Source organism: Pinus tabuliformis, chromosome 2_2 (genome assembly GCF_031772625.1).
Source record: "Pinus tabuliformis cultivar Carrire ecotype Pingquan chromosome 2_2, CPIR1, whole genome shotgun sequence".
Classification (NCBI taxonomy): Eukaryota; Viridiplantae; Streptophyta; class Pinopsida; order Pinales; family Pinaceae; genus Pinus; species Pinus tabuliformis.
The window spans coordinates 1,111,597,984-1,111,619,804 of record NC_142300.1 but is presented as its reverse complement, the minus strand read 5'-3'; the positions used below and the strand labels follow the sequence as shown (position 1 = coordinate 1,111,619,804).

The following is a 21,821-nucleotide window of genomic DNA, read 5'->3' as shown; positions in this document are numbered from 1 at the left end:
TTTTCAACGGAGTACATGGCTATAAGTTTGGTGAGTTGTGAGGCCATATAATGCTCTCAAGGTTGTTTGGTTTTGAGATAAGCAAGAGCAATTCTTCCTCTCTCATCATCATTTCTATTTCTCTTCTTGAGGTTGCACATGTGAGAAGGTCGAGTTTTGACCAGCGAGTTTGATCTCAATTTGACCGAACTTTGACCAAAGTTGACCGAGCTATTTTTGGACCGAGTTGACCAGAGTTGATTGAATTGATTTGATCGAAAGTTGACTATAGGAGGGTTTCAAGTGTGGACTATTGACCACAGGTCTAAAGTTTGACCACAGGGTCAAAGTTGACCACGTTCCAGTTTTGACTAGGTCATTGACTATTAATTTTAGGTATGTTCTATGCCAAAGCAATTTATTTCAATTTTCACAGTTAGCTCAATATCTTTTCCAGATTAGCAATCACATCAGCATTAAATTAAACTACAGATAGAACATAAATATAAATCGCAAAAGACAAGCCAAGACAAGAGGACACAAGATGTGGTGCTAGCCAGGGACAAACCCCAATGTGGGGAAACCCTTGATCAATTCTTCTTATATCTTCTTCAATAGTTCAGCAGAGAGAGAGAGAGTACATTTACAACAGAAATCAACACTTAGACTTTCTAAATAAGAGAATAGATCATCTCTACATGAGATCAGTTGAAGACATGCTGCTTCAACTGATTCTCCAAGGTGACTTCTTCACCTATCATTGTGCTGCATCTCGTCATCATGCTGCACCCATCACCACATTGCTGGACCTCATGACCATGTTGTACGCATCATCATGTTGCACCTTATGCTGCCACTGTTGTCCCATGTACCATACTGCACTTTCTTGCACCATGTACTAGCTGTCCCATCTAGACATGTTGTACCTTGCTGCTCCATGTACTAGCTGTCCCATCTATTGTTTCATGTATTGTTGTCCATGTATTGCATCATGTACATGTTGTCCATGTATTGATCATGTACAGCTATATTGTTGTCTCATTTACTTGCTCCATCAAGCTTCATTGTTGCTCCATGCATCACCATGCTTGCAGCTGTCCATGCTTTACCATGTTGTTGTTGTCCATGCTTCACCAAGCTTCATTGTTGTCCCATTGTTGCACTTTGCTGCACCATGTACTAGCTGTCCCAATCACCTCAAGGCACCCTGCACATCTTGGATCTGCTACATCAAGGATTTATTGTCCAATGACCAAATCTGTTGTAAGGTATGAGGCTCCTCCTCCACGTATCCTACAACCAACCTGTACCAACCAGCAACATAAAGCAGCCCCAAACAATAAGGAAGAACCTTTGTCCTACTGCGCTTTGTCTTGGGCATATGCGGCCTAGAGAGAGGGCCTCAACTAGCCTTTCGGCCCTCACAAAAAGGTCCTCTCACGCAGCTGTAGCAATAGCCCTATTCAGTGGCCCTGTGACAGAGATAACCCACACATAAATACTTCAACTTACCTCTGATTTGCTGCAGCCTGATCTGACTAAGAAGACATACCTACGTTGCCCATAAATCTGCCCTTAAGTATGTCTTCTTCCACAGAGAATCCGCACTTCAAACGCTGTGGCTATGGCTTACTCTTTACTGCGGCTAGCGTCTTCTCTTGTCTGCAGCTAGGGCACCTCTTCAATTGCGGCTAGGGCTTGGTCTCTTCTTTAGGACAGCAGTTTAGGTTTCCTATAGACCAGCGTTGAGGGCAGCTAGGACTTCTCCTTGCTGCGCTATAGTAATCTCCTCCATGATTGTGTTAAGGCTGATTAGGGCTTCTTCATTAGGGCAGCGTAGAACCTAGGGCACTCCCTCTAGATAGCGTAGACCTTTCTCCAGTAGGGTAGCATTATCCCTTAGGATCTTTCCTCCCACCAAAACCCAAAGACAAGTAGAGAGGAAGAGATCCCAAGTGAGTGTGTCCAAATGACTTTCAAGGCACCTCTATTTATACTAAAACGTTGACCGTATGTGGGGTTTATTTGGTTGCTGGCTGACCTTGACGAAATTTCCCATAACACAAATAAATTCATATCTCCATGAATACTCATCGGAATCGGATGATATTTAGATCAATCATACACCTCTCGATGAGAGGGATCCAAGAAAAATATCAGTTGCCATTAATAAGATGACCCACATGGAGTTTGGCCCTAGTTGCCAATTTTAACACTGACCAGCGTTGACTACTATGTATTTTGGCTGGTTTGACCAGCAGATGTTTTGACTAGGTTTCACTGGGATTTGATTTGGATTATTGGCACAGATTTCTAGACAAATTGCTTATTTATAAACCTTGCTGAAAAATAATTTCTCCTAAGAAAAGTTTTGGGTTTTCTTCCAAGGTTAGGTTTCCCAGGGTAAAATTATTATCTCTATTGTGCATGGTTGTCTTTCTGTGATCTTTATTGTTCCCCTACATTTACTATTGAGATTTTATGAGTGTAATTATTCAATGATAACAGCGGCATAAAATATTGTGTGTGTTGAAAATATAGTAGCCATTGTTGGTATTTTCATCACGTGAAGAAATGGAAAATTTGAATTTATATTATGCCTCCTAAATTTCTCACACCGGCCTCCTATTGCTCAAATCGGCTGGACCCCTTGGAGGCACCCATTCGACCCCCTTTGAAGACTATATAAAGAAGACCACTTCTCCTCATTTGATACATCAACTTGTGAGTTGATGTTCTCTATTCCAGCGAAGGAAGAAGAACAAAGGGGGGCTGAATTTCAGAAGGGAGGCTTGACACTTGTGGGAAGCTCTTGATTACTGGTTAGAAGTTATCTTGATGTCTTATTTTTTATGTATTGATGAACTTTGAACTCTCTCTCTCTCATAAGGAAAGATTTATGGGTTTTCCCCCTGTGGGTTTTGCCCTACTCTCAGACCTAATTTTCTGTCTCTTGTCTCATTCTCTCATGGTTATTTTGACTGCTCTTTCATGTTTATTGGTTGAATTTTCTTTTGCATAACTGCTTAATGATATTGGATGTTATATATGCAATTGATGCTAGCTGATCCTTGGAAGTAGTTATTTGTTGAAGAAAAATATTCTAACATGTTTGCCCTAGAAATATGAACAGCGTGAAAACTCATTAGGAAGTAATTATCTGGCAGAAAATTGTACTCTATTGCACATGCTTTAGATTTTCAACAGAGTACATGGCTGCGAGTTTGGAGAGTTGTGAGGCTATATAACTTCACAAAATCCTCTCAGGGTTGTTTGGTTTTGAGATTGGACCTATGGTGATTCACTGTGATAATCAAAGCTACATCAAGCTTTTGGAGAATTCAGTGTTTCATTATGGGTCCAAGCACATAGCAACCAGGTAACACTTCATCAAAAATAGGGTCCAGAGAGGTGCTGTGAGATTGCAGTACATTTCCACAAATGAGCAATTGGCAGATATTCTTGCCAAATCCATAGTGAAGATGAAGTTTCTGAGGCAGTTTGTGTATCTACTATGAGGCAGCTCGCACCTAACTTTTGACGCAGAACGAAGGCATTCCTGAGGCATGCAAAGGCTGGTCTCTGAGGCAAGGGAAGATCATTCCTAAGGCAGATAAGTTCTCTCTAAAGTCAGTGAAGGTTGGCTTCTGAGACAGTGAAGAAGCAAGATCAGAGTATGCTTTTGGGCCAAGTTGACTTGACTAGGAGGATGTGCCAGAGACTAGGTTTGACCTAGTTGTTGACATAGATGTGTCTCCGTTGAATTAAAGAATTCTCTATTGAAAAGGTTGTTGGGTTTTTCTCTTCGAGGGTTTCCCAGGGTAAATATATGTGCTCTTTGTGTGGACTGTCTCTTTATGATTTAATATGGTTGATGTCTTTTTGTATAATTATTGAATGATGGAATGCTAATAAGAATGTAATAAGATCAAAAGTAATTATCAGTTTGAAAAACACCTTAAAACTCAACAGGACCTTCTTTAATGTGGCCACTTACATTTAGTAACTTCACACTCTACTACCTCATGGGACCTTATCTAATAGAGATGGCCCTCAATACATTTAAGTAACAATCTATACTACTAAATAGGGGAGTTAGAGTGGGACATTAACAAGTTTCTATTTTTAGTGGTGCTGACTTTTATGCATTGATATTTATATAAATTGTTTCCAGTGGAGTTATTTCAACATTTTAACCTTTGTTGGTGAGATTACTATTTTTGGTAAGATTCGTGCTACTTCATTCCAGTTCTGGACGAATGGGTTGATGTTCCATACATAAAAAGAACGCTCTGAAAGTCATCAACCTATTTAATAGCTCAATGAATTCACTCCTTGAGAAAAGAAAAATATTACAAATTGACAACCTTTTTACTGAGAACTCAAGGTATCGCATCAATACATGCAGCTATCATTATGACCCCTAGCAGATGCATTAAACATTAATAATTACTACTATGACACACTGACCACTCACCAATGCTTTGAATTTTCCCCAGAAGATGAACTGTGAGAGATCAAGGTAAGAGAAAAGTAGTTGGAATGCACACATTGTGAAATGATTAAATTGGGAATGGGCAATAGATTATGATGAAATATGCCCAGGTATCTATTTTCGCACTAAATGAAATTTCAACAATCTTTTGACATCAAGGACATGATAAAGACAACCATTGCATAAAACAACAATTTTCCAGGACAATGTATTTTCCTCAAAACAGTCCAAAATATGCAAAACAACAAAGTGCAAAATCAATCTCCTCCGAATAAAAAAATTTCACCTAAAATGAAGAATGAATAAGTTCTTACCTAGTAAACAGATCTCCTCAAAGTCATTCAAGTACCGTGAATTTACAACTGAAGAAGCATGTCCTTCACCAAGCAACTTGGGACTTGCCTTCCAAAACTCAGATATTGAAAGCTGTACATTTCCATAAGATTTGCCATAATGACAATCAGAAGAATGTGACTTCATCCACTTCAGAGTTGCAGTGTAAATCTATTCAAGATAGAGAAAAAATAAGTACATCTCATTGAACTTCATAACAAAAGACTGTACATTTGTTATATCACCCATATTATGATGGAACATGCGCCGGAAAGTTCTATCAAAGAGCTGGGGCCGCTGAGTTGCCAATTCTATGGTCCATTGAGGCAAAATCTGGTCATGTAAGCAACACCAAAGGCACTCAATAGATTGATATTTCCATCATCGAAAGAATTCTAACACTTCAAACACAGTTCAACTTTCAAATCCATCTGCCTACCCCCATAGCCTGTAGCTGTGATGTTAGTTCAGGTAAAGCATCTGGCAGTGGTCCCTTTGAGGAGCAAACAAGGCGGAGTAGATGAACCTGTCACAGATCTCATTAATTAATTTAGCATCAGGTGTCATTCAATCTAAAGTAAGCTATTGTGCAGGCAGTGAAAAGCAAATATAAAAAATACCATAAGCAAATCCTTTTGAATAACGCAGCTGGCTTTATCTTGTGTGGTTAAACTTGAAGAGGAATTGTCGAACAATTCTTCCACCAAATTGTTATCACCAGAACTTGATGTTCGCTCCATGAGAACAGAATGCTGTAAGAACATTCAGATGCCGTTGGGATAAGTAAGAGTCTCAAGAAACTCCAAAATTAATTGCAGTAATCAAGAAAGAAAAAAAGGGCATTACCATCTGTATTTAGAAGATTGTGTCATAACTTGTGGGAACGCCTGAAAATAAAGTAAAATCTATTTCTGGAACAGAATCCATAAATTGGGTATACATTGCAAATGGCCTATCATAATCGATCCATAATTCCATACAAGTAACAAGCCCTTAATGCAATAATACAACTGCAGAATAACTGTCAGAACATTGCTGATGACAGTTTGTTCAAATTAAATCTGGATGGGAAGGGGCCCATCAGGAAAGATTGAAGATGGTCCGATAGGAAATCATTCCGAGTACTGAACCAATCGAAATTAAATGAAATAAGAAATTTATATTTAATGTTCATTGTTCACAAAAGACCAAAATAGGTCAAAGGTACTAGGGAATATAATAAATCTTTGTAGGCAAACAAAGTGGGGTGCAAAAAGAATGCTCAAAAGAAAATATAGATGAGCACCATATAGCAACATGAAAATGACATGAAGTGTGCAAGTAAATGGGTTAAACCAAGGTGAACTTAGGAGGTGAAGAGCAAGAAAAGAGATGTAACCCTAAAAATAAGGTGCAGCAGGTAGCAAGGAAGACAGAAGCTAAAGCCACTCATCATCTTAAACAGTCGTGCAGATGTCAATGTCAAAGAAATTTAAGATGAAACCGAGCTTGGTTTTTTACTTGCAGAGAAGCTTTAAGATGGGCTGTAAGGATAAGTAAGTTGGACAATGTCAAAGATTTCAAGGCATCTGGAAACCTTGTGGATCCTTTTTATATGCACGGAGATTAGCTGTATGGTCCTGGCCCCCTAATAACAACCCACCAGTCACAGGTAGGCTTGTAGAGGGCTTTCAGATAGTTGTTGCATGACTTGTTAAAAGCAGAACAAGTCAGGCCTCTTTTGGGGAATGCAAGGCAGAGAAAACCTTCTGGAACTGGATTTCCATGGAGAATTACATCCTGTTTTGGCACCTATCCATTGGCAAGGGGTCGTTTTAGGAGACAAATGGATCACTGGGCAGGACAGTAGATTCATCTGCGACACCATAATATTGGTTGGTATTTCCTTCATGTAAAACCAGTCCAAGTTAATGGCAAATGGACTCCACTGCACATGGATGAATTCACAGTATTCAAGTCTGATCTGTCAATACTGTTTTCAGCAAGTATAGGATTATTCAGAAAAGACATCAGCTCTCTTGAAATGTGTCAAAGCAGATCTGTCGCTGCTCTTATTCTATGTAGGGAGGGGTAATCCACAGGTTCACACATTAAACCACACTAATGTATGGTTATCTGATGTATTCTTTTAAGTGCAATACTGAAATATAAGATCATTCTTCCAAAATAATATGAGCTACATGTATTTTTAAATTATATCTGCCAGGCAAGCTAGAAACTGTCCAATATAAATTTCACAAAATGTCATATGAACTGAATCTGTCCTGTTCATCATCATTACAGCAGCATCAAACTAAATTAAATTCTTAAATATTATGTTCTTACGGTCTGCACAATTATAGAAATATACTAACAATTGTAAAGAGAAGAATGCAATGAATAAACCTTACAGGCAATAATTTACAGTATAGCAAGACAGGAGATGGCATCCCCATTGTAAAACATAGGTTCTGGCTACCACTGTTCCATGATGATTACCCATCGTTACCTTCAACAGGGGGTAAGTATTAGTGCCTACGAATTTGCATCATTTGAATCATTATTGGATGTAGAAGTTGATGGCTAAAGCAGCAGTTCAATTAGCTATGAGATTGATTTAACATTGTTCAACTCTGGATCATAATTTAAGACATTCCTGTTGGAGATGAGTGTCTAATGATTGATCACCAAGCTTCAGCAATGCAGGCCAAGTCAACAGGAGACTGACTGAGCTGGTAAACTGGAAGGAAAATCAAGACAGGAGGATGCCAGATGGGGAAGACTAACAGAGTTGGTGACAGGTAGTTGTGGTTTGTGTCACAGGTCAGTGCTGTTATCACTGACTTACCTATGAATGGTATAAATAGTGAGAATAATAGAGTTTCAATCAGCTGTGTAGTTAATCAGTAAAAAAGCATTGATTGTGTGCTCTTGACAATTTTAGTTTATAACCTTATTGTTGAATGCATCTATCTCTAGTGTAATGGTGCTTAATATTCTAATAAAACAGCAAAGTCTTGTACTCAATTCTGTGTGTGTGAATGTCTGGACTCTGAATGCATTGCCTGCTTAAATGTTTAAAGATCTTATTAAATACCACACAGGCATCATAATTTTGTTATGCTTAACTTTATCTTAACTAAAAGACGTTCAAATCCTGGTATTTCCACTTATCATTTCATTGAGTTATCAACAATGGATATAGCTGATTTTTACTGACTCAAGTCAACCGCAAAAGTTAGAGACCACACTTGTCACTTGTGATGTTAAGGCCTGCAGAGTGTGACCTACATAAACAGTTCCAGATTGAAGCTAAATTTATGAGGACAAGAATTCACCAGTAAATACTCCCTGAATTCCTGAATTGCACTGGAAACCTTAAAAATCCCCCTTCCATTTGAAATTGAAGGTTGACTAGGGTTTTCAGAGTGCCAAGATAGTGTGTAGTTTAAATATTTTGTGACTTGCGACATTTAGTAGAAGTCATTGAGAAATCCAGTGTTTACTGATAACAGCAGTAGAAATTAGAATGATTGTAAACCTTTCAATGGAAATAGTTTTACATCTGGAAGATTCACACGGAGCCCTATCCCCTCAAGAAGAAGCTGTGGTCAATAGTTACTGAGAGGGAGCCTGAAAGGAATGCGACTGGAAACAGCTAGATGAAAAGGCTAAATCACTGCTCATACTGATACATAGAGATGCAATTTTACGTCACATCTATAAAAGTAAGACTACTAAAGAAATATGGTAATCTTTCATGTTGATGTATAGGAGGCAAACTCTGGCATGTAGAAGATACTGGAATCCCCTATTCAAACATACAAGAATGCAAGAATGGATGTCAGTGACAAAGAATTTGGATCACCAAGTTGTACTATTGATGTCAGTGGGTGTATCCATCTCTAAGTAAAAATAAATCAACACAATATCAAGCAGTCTAAATTAGTCTTGGAAGTCTATCTTAACAACATTCTGAAACCTGTTGGACATGAATAGAGTGACAAGTCACTCTACAAGAAGAGTATGAGGCAAATATTGACCAAGTCAACAAATGACTCAATGAAAGAATGTTGATGCTAGTTTGTCAACTTAGTTGATTGGTAAACAAAAGGACGCCATCACCTACAAATGTCAATAGCAAGGACACATATAAACTAAATGTCTCATTAAGAAGAGGAAGTTGAAGGGTAAAAGCAATTTGACTTCAGTCAATGTAGTGGATGACAGTGTACAGAATTGGTTGTAGTTGGGGAAGAGGAAGGGTTTTGACCGTGGTTTTTTTCCCTCACCTTAAATGGGAGGTTGATCTTCAATCCTAACCCAGTGGGACTTCCCCTAATGGCCCATGGCTTTAGGAAGGGCACTACTTGGGAAACCCTAATTGATTTGCACGAGGCCAACCCCTCCATCATGATTTTAGAGACCCTCTACATTACACATGGCACCATTTGGCATCAATGCCTTCCCTCTAGAGGCCTATGCATGCATGACATCAGCATTTTGGCCCTGCTTTGTTAGTTTTTGTAGCATCATAGGTGTTCTAGTCTCGAAACTTTGAGGAGAGGCTAAAACACGTGAGATCTCCAAAACCCAGAAAAAAATTTAGAAATTACACCTAGAGATGGCTCAATTAGATTATTAGCCGACTTTTAAATATTTCCTAAGTCTAAACTTAGGGAGTATGGTTAATTAATCAGTATTAATTGAGATAAGGTGTGAATTATCTAGAAACTCACAAGAATCGACAAGGAATTAATCTGGGCCCTTGATTAAGTTATAATTTTTGTCATTGGTGCTCCAACGGAGGATTATAAGAAGAAGACGATGGGTAGATGGAGAATACACTTGTGAAAACCACAGAGGGTTCGATTTCCTTGCAGAATTCGATTTTCCAGAGAGCTAACAGTGTTGGGAGAGTTCAAGCTTCAGTAGGGAAGCAGAGACAGAGAGGGGCAAGGATAGTGAGTCTGGAGCAAAGTTATTCCAGATCTGGAGAGTCAGCTATAGGAAGCTGAGTTTCTCAATGAGGATGTGCAGTCCCAGCGCAGAAGCTTCAGAGGTAGAGTTTGATTTAGCCAGACAGAGGGTCGATTCAGTCGCTGGAGGCCAGGAAGATTTCTAAAAGGTATCAGCGAGTCATTCTCAAAGGTTGGATTGGGAAGGCGACTTGATCAATTGCAGTTCCAAGCAAAGCGTTCTAGTGCCTGCGTAGAGGCTGATGCAGGGGTTTCGTGGAGCCCTTTCAATGCCAATTTTGAAGCTAGATCAGTGTCGAGTGAGACAAAATTTGTCTCACAAATTGTTGTAGCTAGTTTTTCCTATAGTGGATTGCCAGTTTGTGCATATAGATTGTACTCAAAATTTCATTGCTGCATAATAATAAAATCGTCAGTTGTTGCACCGTTTTTCCCAAGTTGGGTTTTTCTAGGGACTTTTGTCCAAAAATAATTGTGTTAAATTTCTACGTGTGTGTGCTAGTATTTTCTCAATTTCCAGCGCTACTTTTCTTCTGCAGTTTTTATTTGTGAAGGTTGCAGTGTGTTTATTTTGTTATTATTGTAGCAATAAATTGCTTAATTAATTAACCATTAGAAGAAATAATGCCAATTGTTGCAATAGGATTTCAGATTTGAAATTTTCCCATGGTATCAAAGCGTCACTGATCAGTCGGGATGCTCAGAAGCGGAGGAAAGAATTTCATTGTTCAGAGGGAGAAGCAAGCCAAAATTCTCAGAGGTTGCGTAGTACCCAAATTGGCAGTTCGAATTGTTGGGAAGGAGTTCAATTTTCAGTTGCAGGTTGGTAAAAAACTCGATTTGCCTAGGATAGTGATTCCAACAGTCAGAGGGAGCAACAACAACTCAGATTTCCGCCGAGCAGATTTTTTGCCTGGACACAAAGGGTTTTACAACAAATTGCTAGAGCAGAATCTGTGTCGGGTGGAAAGAGAAAAAGCACACACGAGGGAAAATTTCTCTCAGGGGATCTTGAGTATTAGAGATCTAATTTTTCTAGTTGCAGATTGTTAGAATTTGTGAGCAGAGTTTCTCACTCCAGAAGGGAGTGTGTGTAGCACACTTAGCAGCCGAGTAGGAAAGAAAGGAGATTCCTATTTATTTTCTCCAGTTTTAAGTTTCCAGCTTTTGCAGCTCTGTAGGGATGATAGTACAAGATTGCCAAAGGAGGTCGTGCGAGTTAGCCAGAATGCAGAATTGGGCAACAGTTTGACTTCCAGTTGTCGGAAACAAGTGTCGAAGGAAGTGTGAGTTGCAAAGAAAGGAAGGGTCTCAACCAGGGACTAGGCTTGAAAGGAGATAGCGAGGCATCAAATCTAGGAGTATGAAACTCCAGCGTGCTGAATGGGCAAGGTCTATTGAGGAGACCACCTCATGGATCATCATCTGGTTATGGCGGCCCATAGTATTCAATAGCAGGATGGATCAGCGTCAGAGATGCAGTCAGATTCTGGAGTGACAGTTGCAAACTAGTAGTAATCAAGTGCTATGGAGTGCAGTGCAGAGTTGGCAGCAATGTAGAGTGGCACAGTGCAGAGTCAATAGCAGCACAGATTCCTTGGTGGACAATGCAGTGGCTAGTAGCAGTCAGATGCTCAAGAGACAAATGCATCATACTGTGCGTAGTTGATTCAGTATTTTGGATGTTTCTCAGTTGCAAATGTTACAGTTGCAACAGCAACAAATGAGAGGGAGTTGTAGTGTAGATGCAGAGTTGGCAACAGTATGACAGTGTCAGCAGTAGCATAGTTGTAGTAGTTTGGTTCATCTACAATCAGTGGCAGATGAATCAAAGTTAGTGTAAAGGTTGAAGGACAGTGACTGAGGAAATAGCGCAATGACTAAGGTAACAACGCAGTGACTGAGAGAACAACGCAGTGACTAAGAGAACAATGCAGTGGCTGAGGAAGCTGTTGGAATTTCTAAGTCTAACTGTTAGAAACCCTTCACGCACTTTACTGATTTATTCCTACCTACTTGTTCTGTTAATTAACAAGTTATTTACCATGTAAATACTGGAAATAAATACAAGTGCATGCTCAACACATTACAGATCATCAACTGAAGGAAATAGAAACAAGCACACAAGTGACACCGTTGTTTTTGCACTAATGTCCCCGAAAAAACCCAATGCGGGAAAACCGGTGCAGCTATCTAAGGGTTTGATTTATTAAGCAATTTCAGAATACAATCTGGGTTCCAAATCCGGCTCACCCAACAGAGAAAAATCTCGACAGTAGCACCTCTCTACTCAGAAGCAGATACTCCACAGCTCCAATCTGCCCCACGAAACCCCAGCATCAGCCTCTAGGGACTGCGCCAACCTCTCTCTGGCCCAGCGTTAGCCCAGCGTCACTCCGGCTTGGCCTGCGTCAACCTTTGGAGGCACTGCGTCAGCCCTCTGGCCCTATGCGTCACCCACGCTGGCCCTCTGAAGCACTGCGCAGCTCCTAGCTGCCTCTGCGTGAACCCTTGGCTGCTTCTGCATCCCTCTCCGGCTATTGCGCTGATCCTCCCAGTGCTATATCTCTGCCTCTCTACTTCTATATTCACTGCCCCTCAGCTGCAACTCTGATCACTCTCTCAACTTTCTCAGCAAACCCAGCCCCAGAAAGTCAAAATCTTGATCTCTTGGTGTGTTCTCCAAGTGACCCTCAAGCCTCTTATACTTTTCTCGTTGACAAATGAACCGCTGAGATTAAGTCCTTAATCAACGGCTAAGATTAGATCTGGCTTGATCCATGCCTTTTGGAACATTCTAGCACAGTTTTATATTAATTCACATTAATATTTTATTTTCCCTGTGTTTAGACTTAGAGACTCCATTAAAAATATTAATGATTTTAATATCTCCCAAATTGTTTAGAATCTGCCTAAACCCTTTCTGGGTATTGGAGATCTCATGTGCCTTAGCCTCTCCACCAATTTTCGTGGCTAGAGCACATCCGATGCTACCACAAATCAATAGAAGCAGCACTGTGACTAAGGGAGAAGCACTATGACTAAGGGAGCAACACAATCATTTCCAGCAAAGTTTCCTTTCAGACATCAACAACGTGACAAAGAGGTGATACAGAGACTAGGTGTTGTAGCAACAGAGGTGCAACACTAGAACACCTTCCTCGCTAAGAGGGAGTGTTAGTTTTTGTAGCATCGGAGGTGTTCTAATCTCGAAACTTTGTGGAGACGCTAAAACACGTGAAATCTCCAAAACCCAAAAACCGTTTCTAGAAATTCCACCTAGAGATGCCTCAATTAGATTATTAGCCGATTTTTAAATATTTCCTACGTCTAAACTTAGGGAATATGGTTAATTAATCAATATTAACTTAGATAAGGTTTGAATTATCTAAAAACTCACACGATCGACAAGGAATTAATCTGGGCCCTTGATTAAGTTCTAATCTTGGTCATTGGTGCTCCAACAAAGGATTATAAGAAGAAGTCAATGGGTAGATTGAGAATACACTTGTGAGAACCACAAAGAGTTTAATTTCCTTGCATAATTCGATCTTCCAGAGAGCCAACAATGTTGGGAGAGTTCGAGCATCAGTAGGGAAGCAAAGACAGAGAGGGGCAGGGACAGTGAGTCTGAAGAAAAGTTTTTCCAGATCCGAACAGTCAACTACAAGAGTTCGAGTTTCTTAATGAGGTTGCGCAATCCTAGCACAGAAGCTTCAGAGGCAGAGTTCGATTTAGCTAGACAAAGGGTCGATTCAGTTGTTGGAGGCCAAGAAGATTCCTGGAAGGTATCAGAGAGTCATTCTCAGAGGCTAGATTGGGCAAACGACTTGATCAATTGCAATTTCAAGCAAAGCGTTCTAGTGCTTGCGCAAAGGCTGATGTAGGGTTTCATGGAGCTCATTCAGTGCCAGTTTCAGAGCTGGATCAGTGTCGGGTGAGACAAAATTTGCCTCACTAATTTTTGTGGCCAATTTTTCCTGTAGTGGATTGCTAGTTTGTGCATCTAGATTGTACACAGAATTTCACTACTGCATAATAATAAAACCCTCAGCGACTGCACCGGTTTTCCCAAATTGGGTTTTTCCGGAGACTTTTTTTCCAAAAATAATTGTGTTAATTTTTTATGTGTGTGTGTGCTAGTATTTTCTTAGTTTCTAGCGCTATTTTTCTTCTGCAATTTTTGTTTGTGAAGGTTGCAGTGTGTTTATTTAGTTATTGTTGTAGCAATAAACTGCTTAATTAACAGTTAGAATAAATAATACCAGTTGTTGTAATAGGGTTTCAGATTTGAAATTTTCACATCCTTCAGGAGATTTTCTCTGTGTACTTAATCCTGCTTCTATAGATGCAATTCTGAAACTTACTATCTCTGCGTTGTTGTGCAATCCTAGGACATGTTCAAAATTGCTTATAACAGCCGAACAGGATTCAGTATTATCTGGCTTGATAAGGCTCGGTGATTTACCACAAAGATAATAATGTTGAATTGTCCAACTTGAGTCAATCCAACTTGTTCATGATAGTGCCACTATTGGTGAATAACATGTTGGCTCCTTGCTTAATCTTCTGACTTTGACCATGTTTGTCCTTGATCATAGTTGGCCCTTGCTTTGACATCAATGACAACATCTCAACAAAATCTTTAGATGGAAATATTATTTAAATGTTGGGTACCTATTTATAAAAGGGAAATTAAGTCAACGACAAATTAAGTCATGATTGTTGGTCTCAGTAAAGAGAGATCTCATCTCAATCGTTGAGATTAGGGATGTCGCTTGAGATTAAAGTTTGATATTTTTAATAGGAGGTTCGAGCCAAAGGAGAGACAACAATTGATTGGCACAAGTTGGGATTCAGTGGAGCACAGTGTTTGGCAGCAAGAGTGAGAAAAGCCTAGATCGAGCTAGCTAGAGCGAGATCAGGGAAAGCGACACCAACAAAGAGGTTGAGTTATCTTGAATTGAGTAAGCCGAGAGGTCGAGTTTTCCTTGTGCATAGAAGTTCTTCTACTATGTAGCGCATGTGGATCGTACAAGGGTCGAGTGAGAGAGGTGTTGAAGGAAAGGTAACTAGCTTCGGTCTTCATATTCAAGAAAAAGAAATATTATTTTTATAATATCTGTCAATGAGTTTCTTACTCATTGAAAATAGGTCCAACACTGTTTAAAGTGCTATTGGTGAGTCAAATAATCAAAAGAATAAGTTGAAGACATTAAGGGCATGTTATACCTTGTATCTATATGTATTGTGGTCAAGAGAACACCTCCAAGCAAAGTCCCGAGTCTCCTAGCAATGGCACCATCAATAAGCTCATTCAAGCTCTCTACTCCATCAAAGAACCATCTGAAGTCTACTCTACAAGTCGGTCGACAAGCAGCCAGATAAGTCAGCCTAAAAAGGAGGGAGAGACCTCTATTTATAGAGGTTGTCCACTCCTCATAAGACACACAACAAGATCTCTGAAATTAGCGAAGAAGAAGGTAAGCACAACGAAGTCAGAAGGTCTCCAAAGGCAGCAAAGTGAGGGTACACCACCGACTACTACAGTCACAAATGCGGAAATCTGAGAGTTGTTCCTACGGCTAGGACAACAGTAAACCACAGTCATACATCCACCCTCAGTTGGGGCTGAAACTAGGCCTACAAGGCCTACTACTCTAACGTGGAAGAAGGACCCCCAAGCGAAGAAGAAGGGCACTCAAACAAAGAAGGAAAAGAGGCTACAACAGTCACACATGCGAGAATTTAGGGCTGCCAAACAGTCACTTCCAGTCTACACCTACACTTTGAAGAAGGAGCTCATTTGGTTGGAGAGTGAAGGATCATCATAAGGGAAAGACACCTTCTCTAGAGCAAGTGCAACAAGGTTACTAAGAAGTTGAAAGAAGAACGAAGTGCCAGAGGAAGGAGGACGAAGTGCTGGGAAACAAAGTACTAAAGAAGTGTCAGAGTACATGGTGCAGAAAGGAGTGAAGACTTGACTTGTGCTTGGAGGATCTCATTGTCAGGGGTCTAGGGTTTGGCATTGATCAAAAGAAGCTTCAATAAGAGAAATTCACTAAAGGGTTTTCCTCTCAAGAGAAGAGAGGTTTTGGCCCTGGCAGAGAGCCAACATCTTGTGTTCTTGTTTTTATGTTTTGATAGCAGTTTGATGAAGTACACACATATGCACTAATACGAAGAAGAAGAAGCTAACAAGAAAAGTAAAAAGACTCCACAGCTGTTATCAAGTAACGAAGAATCACACTACACTACTTTGCCCTAGATTTTTCAACAAGGAATTAGAGCGAAGGTGACACATCAAGGATAGGGCAACTCAAGAACACTCATCAAGGGGAAGCATCTACAAGTTGAAGTATCAAGCCTAGAAAGTCTCAAATCACTTCAAGGACAAGAAGGGTCTACAATCCATCATTCATCAAGGAGGCCTACAAAGCTAGAAGAAGAGCCTTACATAAAGGCACCTACAAAGAAGAGCAAATTGAAGCAGGACCTACATCAAGCTACAAGTCTTCAAGCAAACATCATCACCAAGCAAGTCCACTTGGAGAAGGCAACTTGAAGAACATCAAGATCCAAGGAAGAGAAGCCATCAAGCTTTCAAGGAGGAAGCAAATCCATTATATCTCAAAAACTATCAAGTAAGTACATGTCCCCTTCTAAATATATTTCAATGTCTTTTTGCAAGGAAAGCAATAAATTGGTAGGTACCAATAACTTTCTTGCATGGAAGAAAAGGATTGATCTACTACTCAAGGAGAATGAACTCCTAGAGCATGTCAAAGGGAATATCACTATCCCTGCTAAGGAACAGACTCAAGCCTTAGCCAAGTATAATAAGGATGAGACAAGAGCTCAAAGGATTTTGATAGAATCAATCAAAGACTCTCTCATTCCTTATGTCTCCAAGTTTGAGACATCAAAAGAAATTTATGACAAGCTAGTAGAGCTACTCTCGGTATTTACAACCGGAGAAGTAATGTCTCTGAGAAATGAATTGTGCAAGATGAAGATAACAGATGAAGGAATAGCTCCCTACTTCATGAAAATCTCTTAAACGAGAGATCGACTTCAAGAGCTTGGGGAAGTCATGTCTGACAGAGAGATGACAATTGTGGTACTCAATGCTCTACCTGAGGAGTGGGGAAACTTCACATCAAGCATATATGCCAAGAAGGAAGCAACCACTCTCAGTGAAATGTGCTCTCTATGCAGAACACAGGAAACCAGACTTAAGAGAAAGGAAGATATGGGATCAAAGGAGCAAGCATTTGCTACAATGGCCAAAAGAAAGGTTAAATTTGGCAAGTTTGGTCCACGAAGAACAAACAACAAGGAAATTTCCAAGATCCAATGTTTTGGATGCCAAGAATATGCACATTACAAAAGGAATTGTCCTAAGCTTAAGAAGGACAACAACAACAAAAGGAAGAGGGAAGAAGATCGCATAACTCAAGAGATGAAAGAAGAAGGAAAGAAGCAATAGAAGGAAGATCCTCCGGATCTCTACTATGACTAGGTCAAACTCTTTACTTCTAGACTTCTTTCAAAGTTTAGAGTAGGATAGGAGCATGACTTGAACATGCATGAACCACTTGAAGGAATACTCTCACTCATGTGGGTGGTTACAACACAATTTTTTAAATGACCAGCTTCAGGGGCAATTATCTTTTAATAAACTGCCCAATTATCTTTTAATAAAGATTAATGCCATTAGATGCAGATTGGCTATGGGATTTCCAAAATGGGGTCATAATAGAAAATTGGGTAAAAATTGACCAAGTTACAATGTTGCATGAATTGCCGTGCAAAAGTTATCATACATTTTGACCACCCGATGTCCACGTGTGGAATTTAACCACAAGAATGAACGCTCCACTAGCTTGGCCAAATCAAAGAGGAAGTTAGGAGCTTGTTAAAATACCACTTGTAATATGCACATGGCATTGTAAAGCACGTTGTATTGAATGATGGTTTTCAAGCACCTCTTTTCTAATAAAAGAAGTTGCTCTAACTCATTTTCACTTATCAAAGAAATAAAGAATACTTTTAAACTGTTTGTATAGTGTATTCATTTCATTCTATTTGCAAATGCTTCATTGGTTATGAACAAAATTGACTTTAGTCTTTGACTTCTCAAGTGATCAAGGTCACGAGTCACAACAAAGGTGAAAAGAGCCAAGGAGGTATAACTTGTTTATTTCTTTACATTTTCTCATATTTGTTAAGTAAATTTAGGAAATACTTGAGGGAAATATCATAGCATTTTGTCTTATTATAAACCCTTCAGTTTGATTGGTTATCTTCTAGATTTAGATCTAACCTCCTTGTAGAGCTATGGTTTTATATGATTTCAGATTGTTGCTCTTCTTCATCACATTTTATATAGGAAGCATTTCAAGCAAAGGAAAGGAGACTCCAACGACCGCTGGTGGAGGTACCTTCAAATTTCTCCAAACAAATTTAGTTCTTTTATTACACTCTAAATTTATAGCAAGTCAAAAGTTTCCAAGTGTGAATTTTTTTTATGGACTTGCTCATTACAAGTTAGGGTTTAAATTTTTAAAATATTAATTTTGACTTGGATTATAAAATAAAAATGATCTAGGTTTTTCAAATTTCAGAATTCAAGGGAGATCAATTTAGAATCAAAGCACCAAAGGTTTATGTTTAATCATGTATATGATATTGGTACTCAACTTACTCATGATTCCATTCTGTTATAAGGATAAAATCAAATCTGAACGCACATAACACAACAACAATATTTTTGGGGGGGAATTTACATCCCTTCACATGTAAATGGTTGAACTTTTCAGTTCGCAATGTTTTCATTTATGTCCACACTCAAGCCCTCCAGAGTCCATACAACATATCGATGCTTGAATAAGTTGGAACAACCCACATCTTAAGCATATCGGTTTAATATTTCTTCAAATATCATTCTGTGGTTCAAAATGAAAACGTTAGCAAAGGTTATTTTGTTATGATTGTGAAGGTTTTAACAGCCTAAGTAAATTTGCATGAGCATGCAACACATTTTCATTTACCATTGTTGTTACACATAGTTCTGGGCATTCAATTTCCTGTTACAGTTCTATAACATCATTGCTAAGCACTCATAATTTCCTATACGTTTATTATCCAAGGCTGTTGGCATTTATGGTTTGGATCACTCTAGTTTCAATGGAAATTTGAAATTGTGAATGATCCATAAATTTTAATACACATACAGGTTGCAATAAACATTGTGCTAATGGAGCTGAGGACAGAATTCATAACTTTACAGCAGGAATATGTTAATAAACAGAACATCCTTTTCCATTGAAGCATATATTAATATTATTATGTTCTGCAGTTCTTGGATCTGGTTTAAAAGTTACATTCTTATAAGCCCACTGAGAATTTAAGTAACAATCCGTTTGTGTTCAGAGTCCAGACATATATGCATTTCAAATTTCAAATACACTCATGGCAAACTCATTGGAATTTAAAGCTTAATAAATTTTATGGTTGGGAGCTATAACTGACACATTGTGGCCTGCATTCAAAATGGAATTTTCGAATCTGTCAAATTTGTGGTGAATGGTAAACAATCATTTTTACTTCAACAGAAACTACCATTCAAACATTCTTAATCTCTCCTTAAATCAGAACACAATTCAAAGCATTCAATGGGTTTCACATTTGGACATCACATATTTCAAGGATAATCTGAATTTGAAAATCGCTCAAGTTGTCTGCTTGTGGTTGTAAAACTAGCAGCTCATACTCACCTTAATTGCTGACAGCATTCATATTTTCAGATGTAATCAGCTAAAGCATGTAAGGCATTGCCTTAAAAACTTGAGGATTCTTCTTCTGAAATTCGTTGTCCTTCTCTAAAGCATGCAGCAGATGCTCTTTCACATAATAAAGATTCCATATGTCAATCATGTAAGTGTCAGAGTTCACGTTCATATTTTGACATTTGTGCCCACATAAATTTCAAACGCACTAACATTCACATTCACAACTGACAATTTGGGTTTTGGGCATTCCTGCTTCAAAGTTTCGGTGTGCTTAAGATATCTGGAGTAAGATCGTCGAGTGAGTTAGTTAAGTTGATGTCCCTAGTCCTAGGTTACTTTATTCCCCTATACCAACGATCAACCTAGGACTAGTTAAGGGAATAGCCTCTTGGCCTTGGGTGTTCCAGGCCTAAATAGTGGAGTGAATTATCAAGTGACAGTTTATACACTTAAATAGTTACCTTAGGAATCCCCTTGGTGAGGTTAGGGCTTTTTGTCTAGGGAGAAACTGAGAAATAACAATATACCATCCAAGAGGTAGGGTACTGGCCCCAAGGAGGTTTGACTAGGTCAGTCTTAGCCTAAAATAGCAAAAAATTCAATATAATAAAGTGTTCCAAAGGTAGGCTTGTCACCATAATAGATACAAAAAGGTCAGCTCATGGCCTCAAGTGAATATTAAACCCATAAGTTTAACTATTTTCTATATGCACAATACATATTATAAAAGATTTTCCTACAGTCTAACTTTATTTGTAGAAATAAACAAGATTCAACGTTTACAATGGGGATATATTTTCCAAGAGAAATAACCAAATAGTAAATATGAGCCATTTATTGTCGTATTTACTACTAATAGATGAATTTGGAAAAAATCAGATGACTATCACAGAGCTCCCAAATGATCACTAACCTTAAGATAACCTATCTTGTGATGGCCCTTCTGAACTATGATAACCTATCTTGTGATGGCCCTTCTGAACTATGATAACCTATCTTGTGATGGCCCTTCTGAACTTCAAGTATGAAGCAATATTGAATATAGATAAGTTGACATGATGGCATGCAAATTAAAATATTCTTCTAATACCAAAAGCTTAAAAAGATCTGCTAAGAGCTTTTACCCTCATTGCTCGGCCCACGCGAAACAAGCCACTACGAATTTTTTGCAAAAATTCTGACACAGATGTCGTACTAAAAGCTTTAGGAGGGAGATCCTTGATGACATCTTCACTTTCTTCTTTTAGAACCTCTAACTTCCCAGTTGCATGTGTCATCATATTAGTAAGCTTTCGAGCCTGCGACATAGGCTGAGCTCCTTTCTGCACGAATGGTTTTTCAGGTTCTCTCTCTGTAATAGTTGCATTTTTCAAGGGATCATGACTATCAGAGAGAAAATCATTCTTTCTTGTGCCCCTTTCCATTCTGTTAGCTAGCCCTTGTGATAATACTGTGCCCTTGCTAGAACCCACATGTAAAGCACCTTCAGTTTCCCAGGATGTACCTCCTTCCACCCATAAATCACTGAAGAGATCAATAACACCATACACTTCAGGTCCTCCAGTGAAAAATGAATCCTCCCCGGAAATCTTTGCAGATTCAGACATCCATCCATCATTTGCTGCTACAACAGAACATGAAGCCTGGCAAAACAACATAACTGATGAGATATCATATCTACAGAGTACAAAATATTTCACCGCAATAAAAATCCCTTTACAATAGTTTCTGACAGAAAAAATATAGTATAATTATCGAAGATAGCCAAATTGATATAATCACCTGTCATGTACTGAGTTAGATGATTTAATTATCAAGTAACAAGATTCATAGAGGAATGAGAATTGACAAATGAATGACTTCATTCAATAAATGGCAAATGATAGTATAAAAGCAATAATTACAAAACATGTCATATTTATCATATGCCTGCTCTTAAATTACATCACACTTAGAAAGGACTAGCATAGCAGTTAGACTCAAGAGATTCATTCCATTCCAGTTTGTCAGTCTACAATTCTGTCACGATGTTCCTTTTACCTTTATCAAAAACTTTGTAACATGTATTGTTTTATGTTATGTATCTCATTCATATCCCAGTTAGAATCTAAGCACATTTGTTAAAAATTTACAAAGGTAGACTAAAACTAGATCATGAGTAATTGGTTATTAGTTGGCAGTTGCCTCCTCCCGTTTTTGACAGGCATAATCTTGTAGTCTAGTTTGTCTTTTAATGACAGTGGTAGATGGAAGTCTTATACT

At 38.8% G+C, this 21,821-nt stretch overlaps 1 protein-coding gene across 3 annotated transcripts in view; it reads right to left on the bottom strand.

Annotated features, from left to right (window-relative positions):
* The window catches only part of GCN2 (protein kinase family protein), a 444,532-nt gene that overhangs the window by 362,273 nt on the left and 60,438 nt on the right, over positions 1-21,821 (bottom strand). For all 3 annotated transcript variants that reach the window (XM_089405809.1, XM_089405808.1, XM_089405810.1), the window contains 5 exons: positions 20,684-21,202; positions 5,428-5,559; positions 5,247-5,333; positions 5,039-5,140; positions 4,789-4,900 (listed from right to left, as the gene is read on the bottom strand). In XM_089405809.1, the coding sequence (XP_089261935.1) occupies positions 4,789-4,900; positions 5,039-5,140; positions 5,247-5,333; positions 5,428-5,559; positions 20,684-21,202 (952 nt within the window). The remainder of the gene's footprint in view (positions 1-4,788; positions 4,901-5,038; positions 5,141-5,246; positions 5,334-5,427; positions 5,560-20,683; positions 21,203-21,821) is intronic.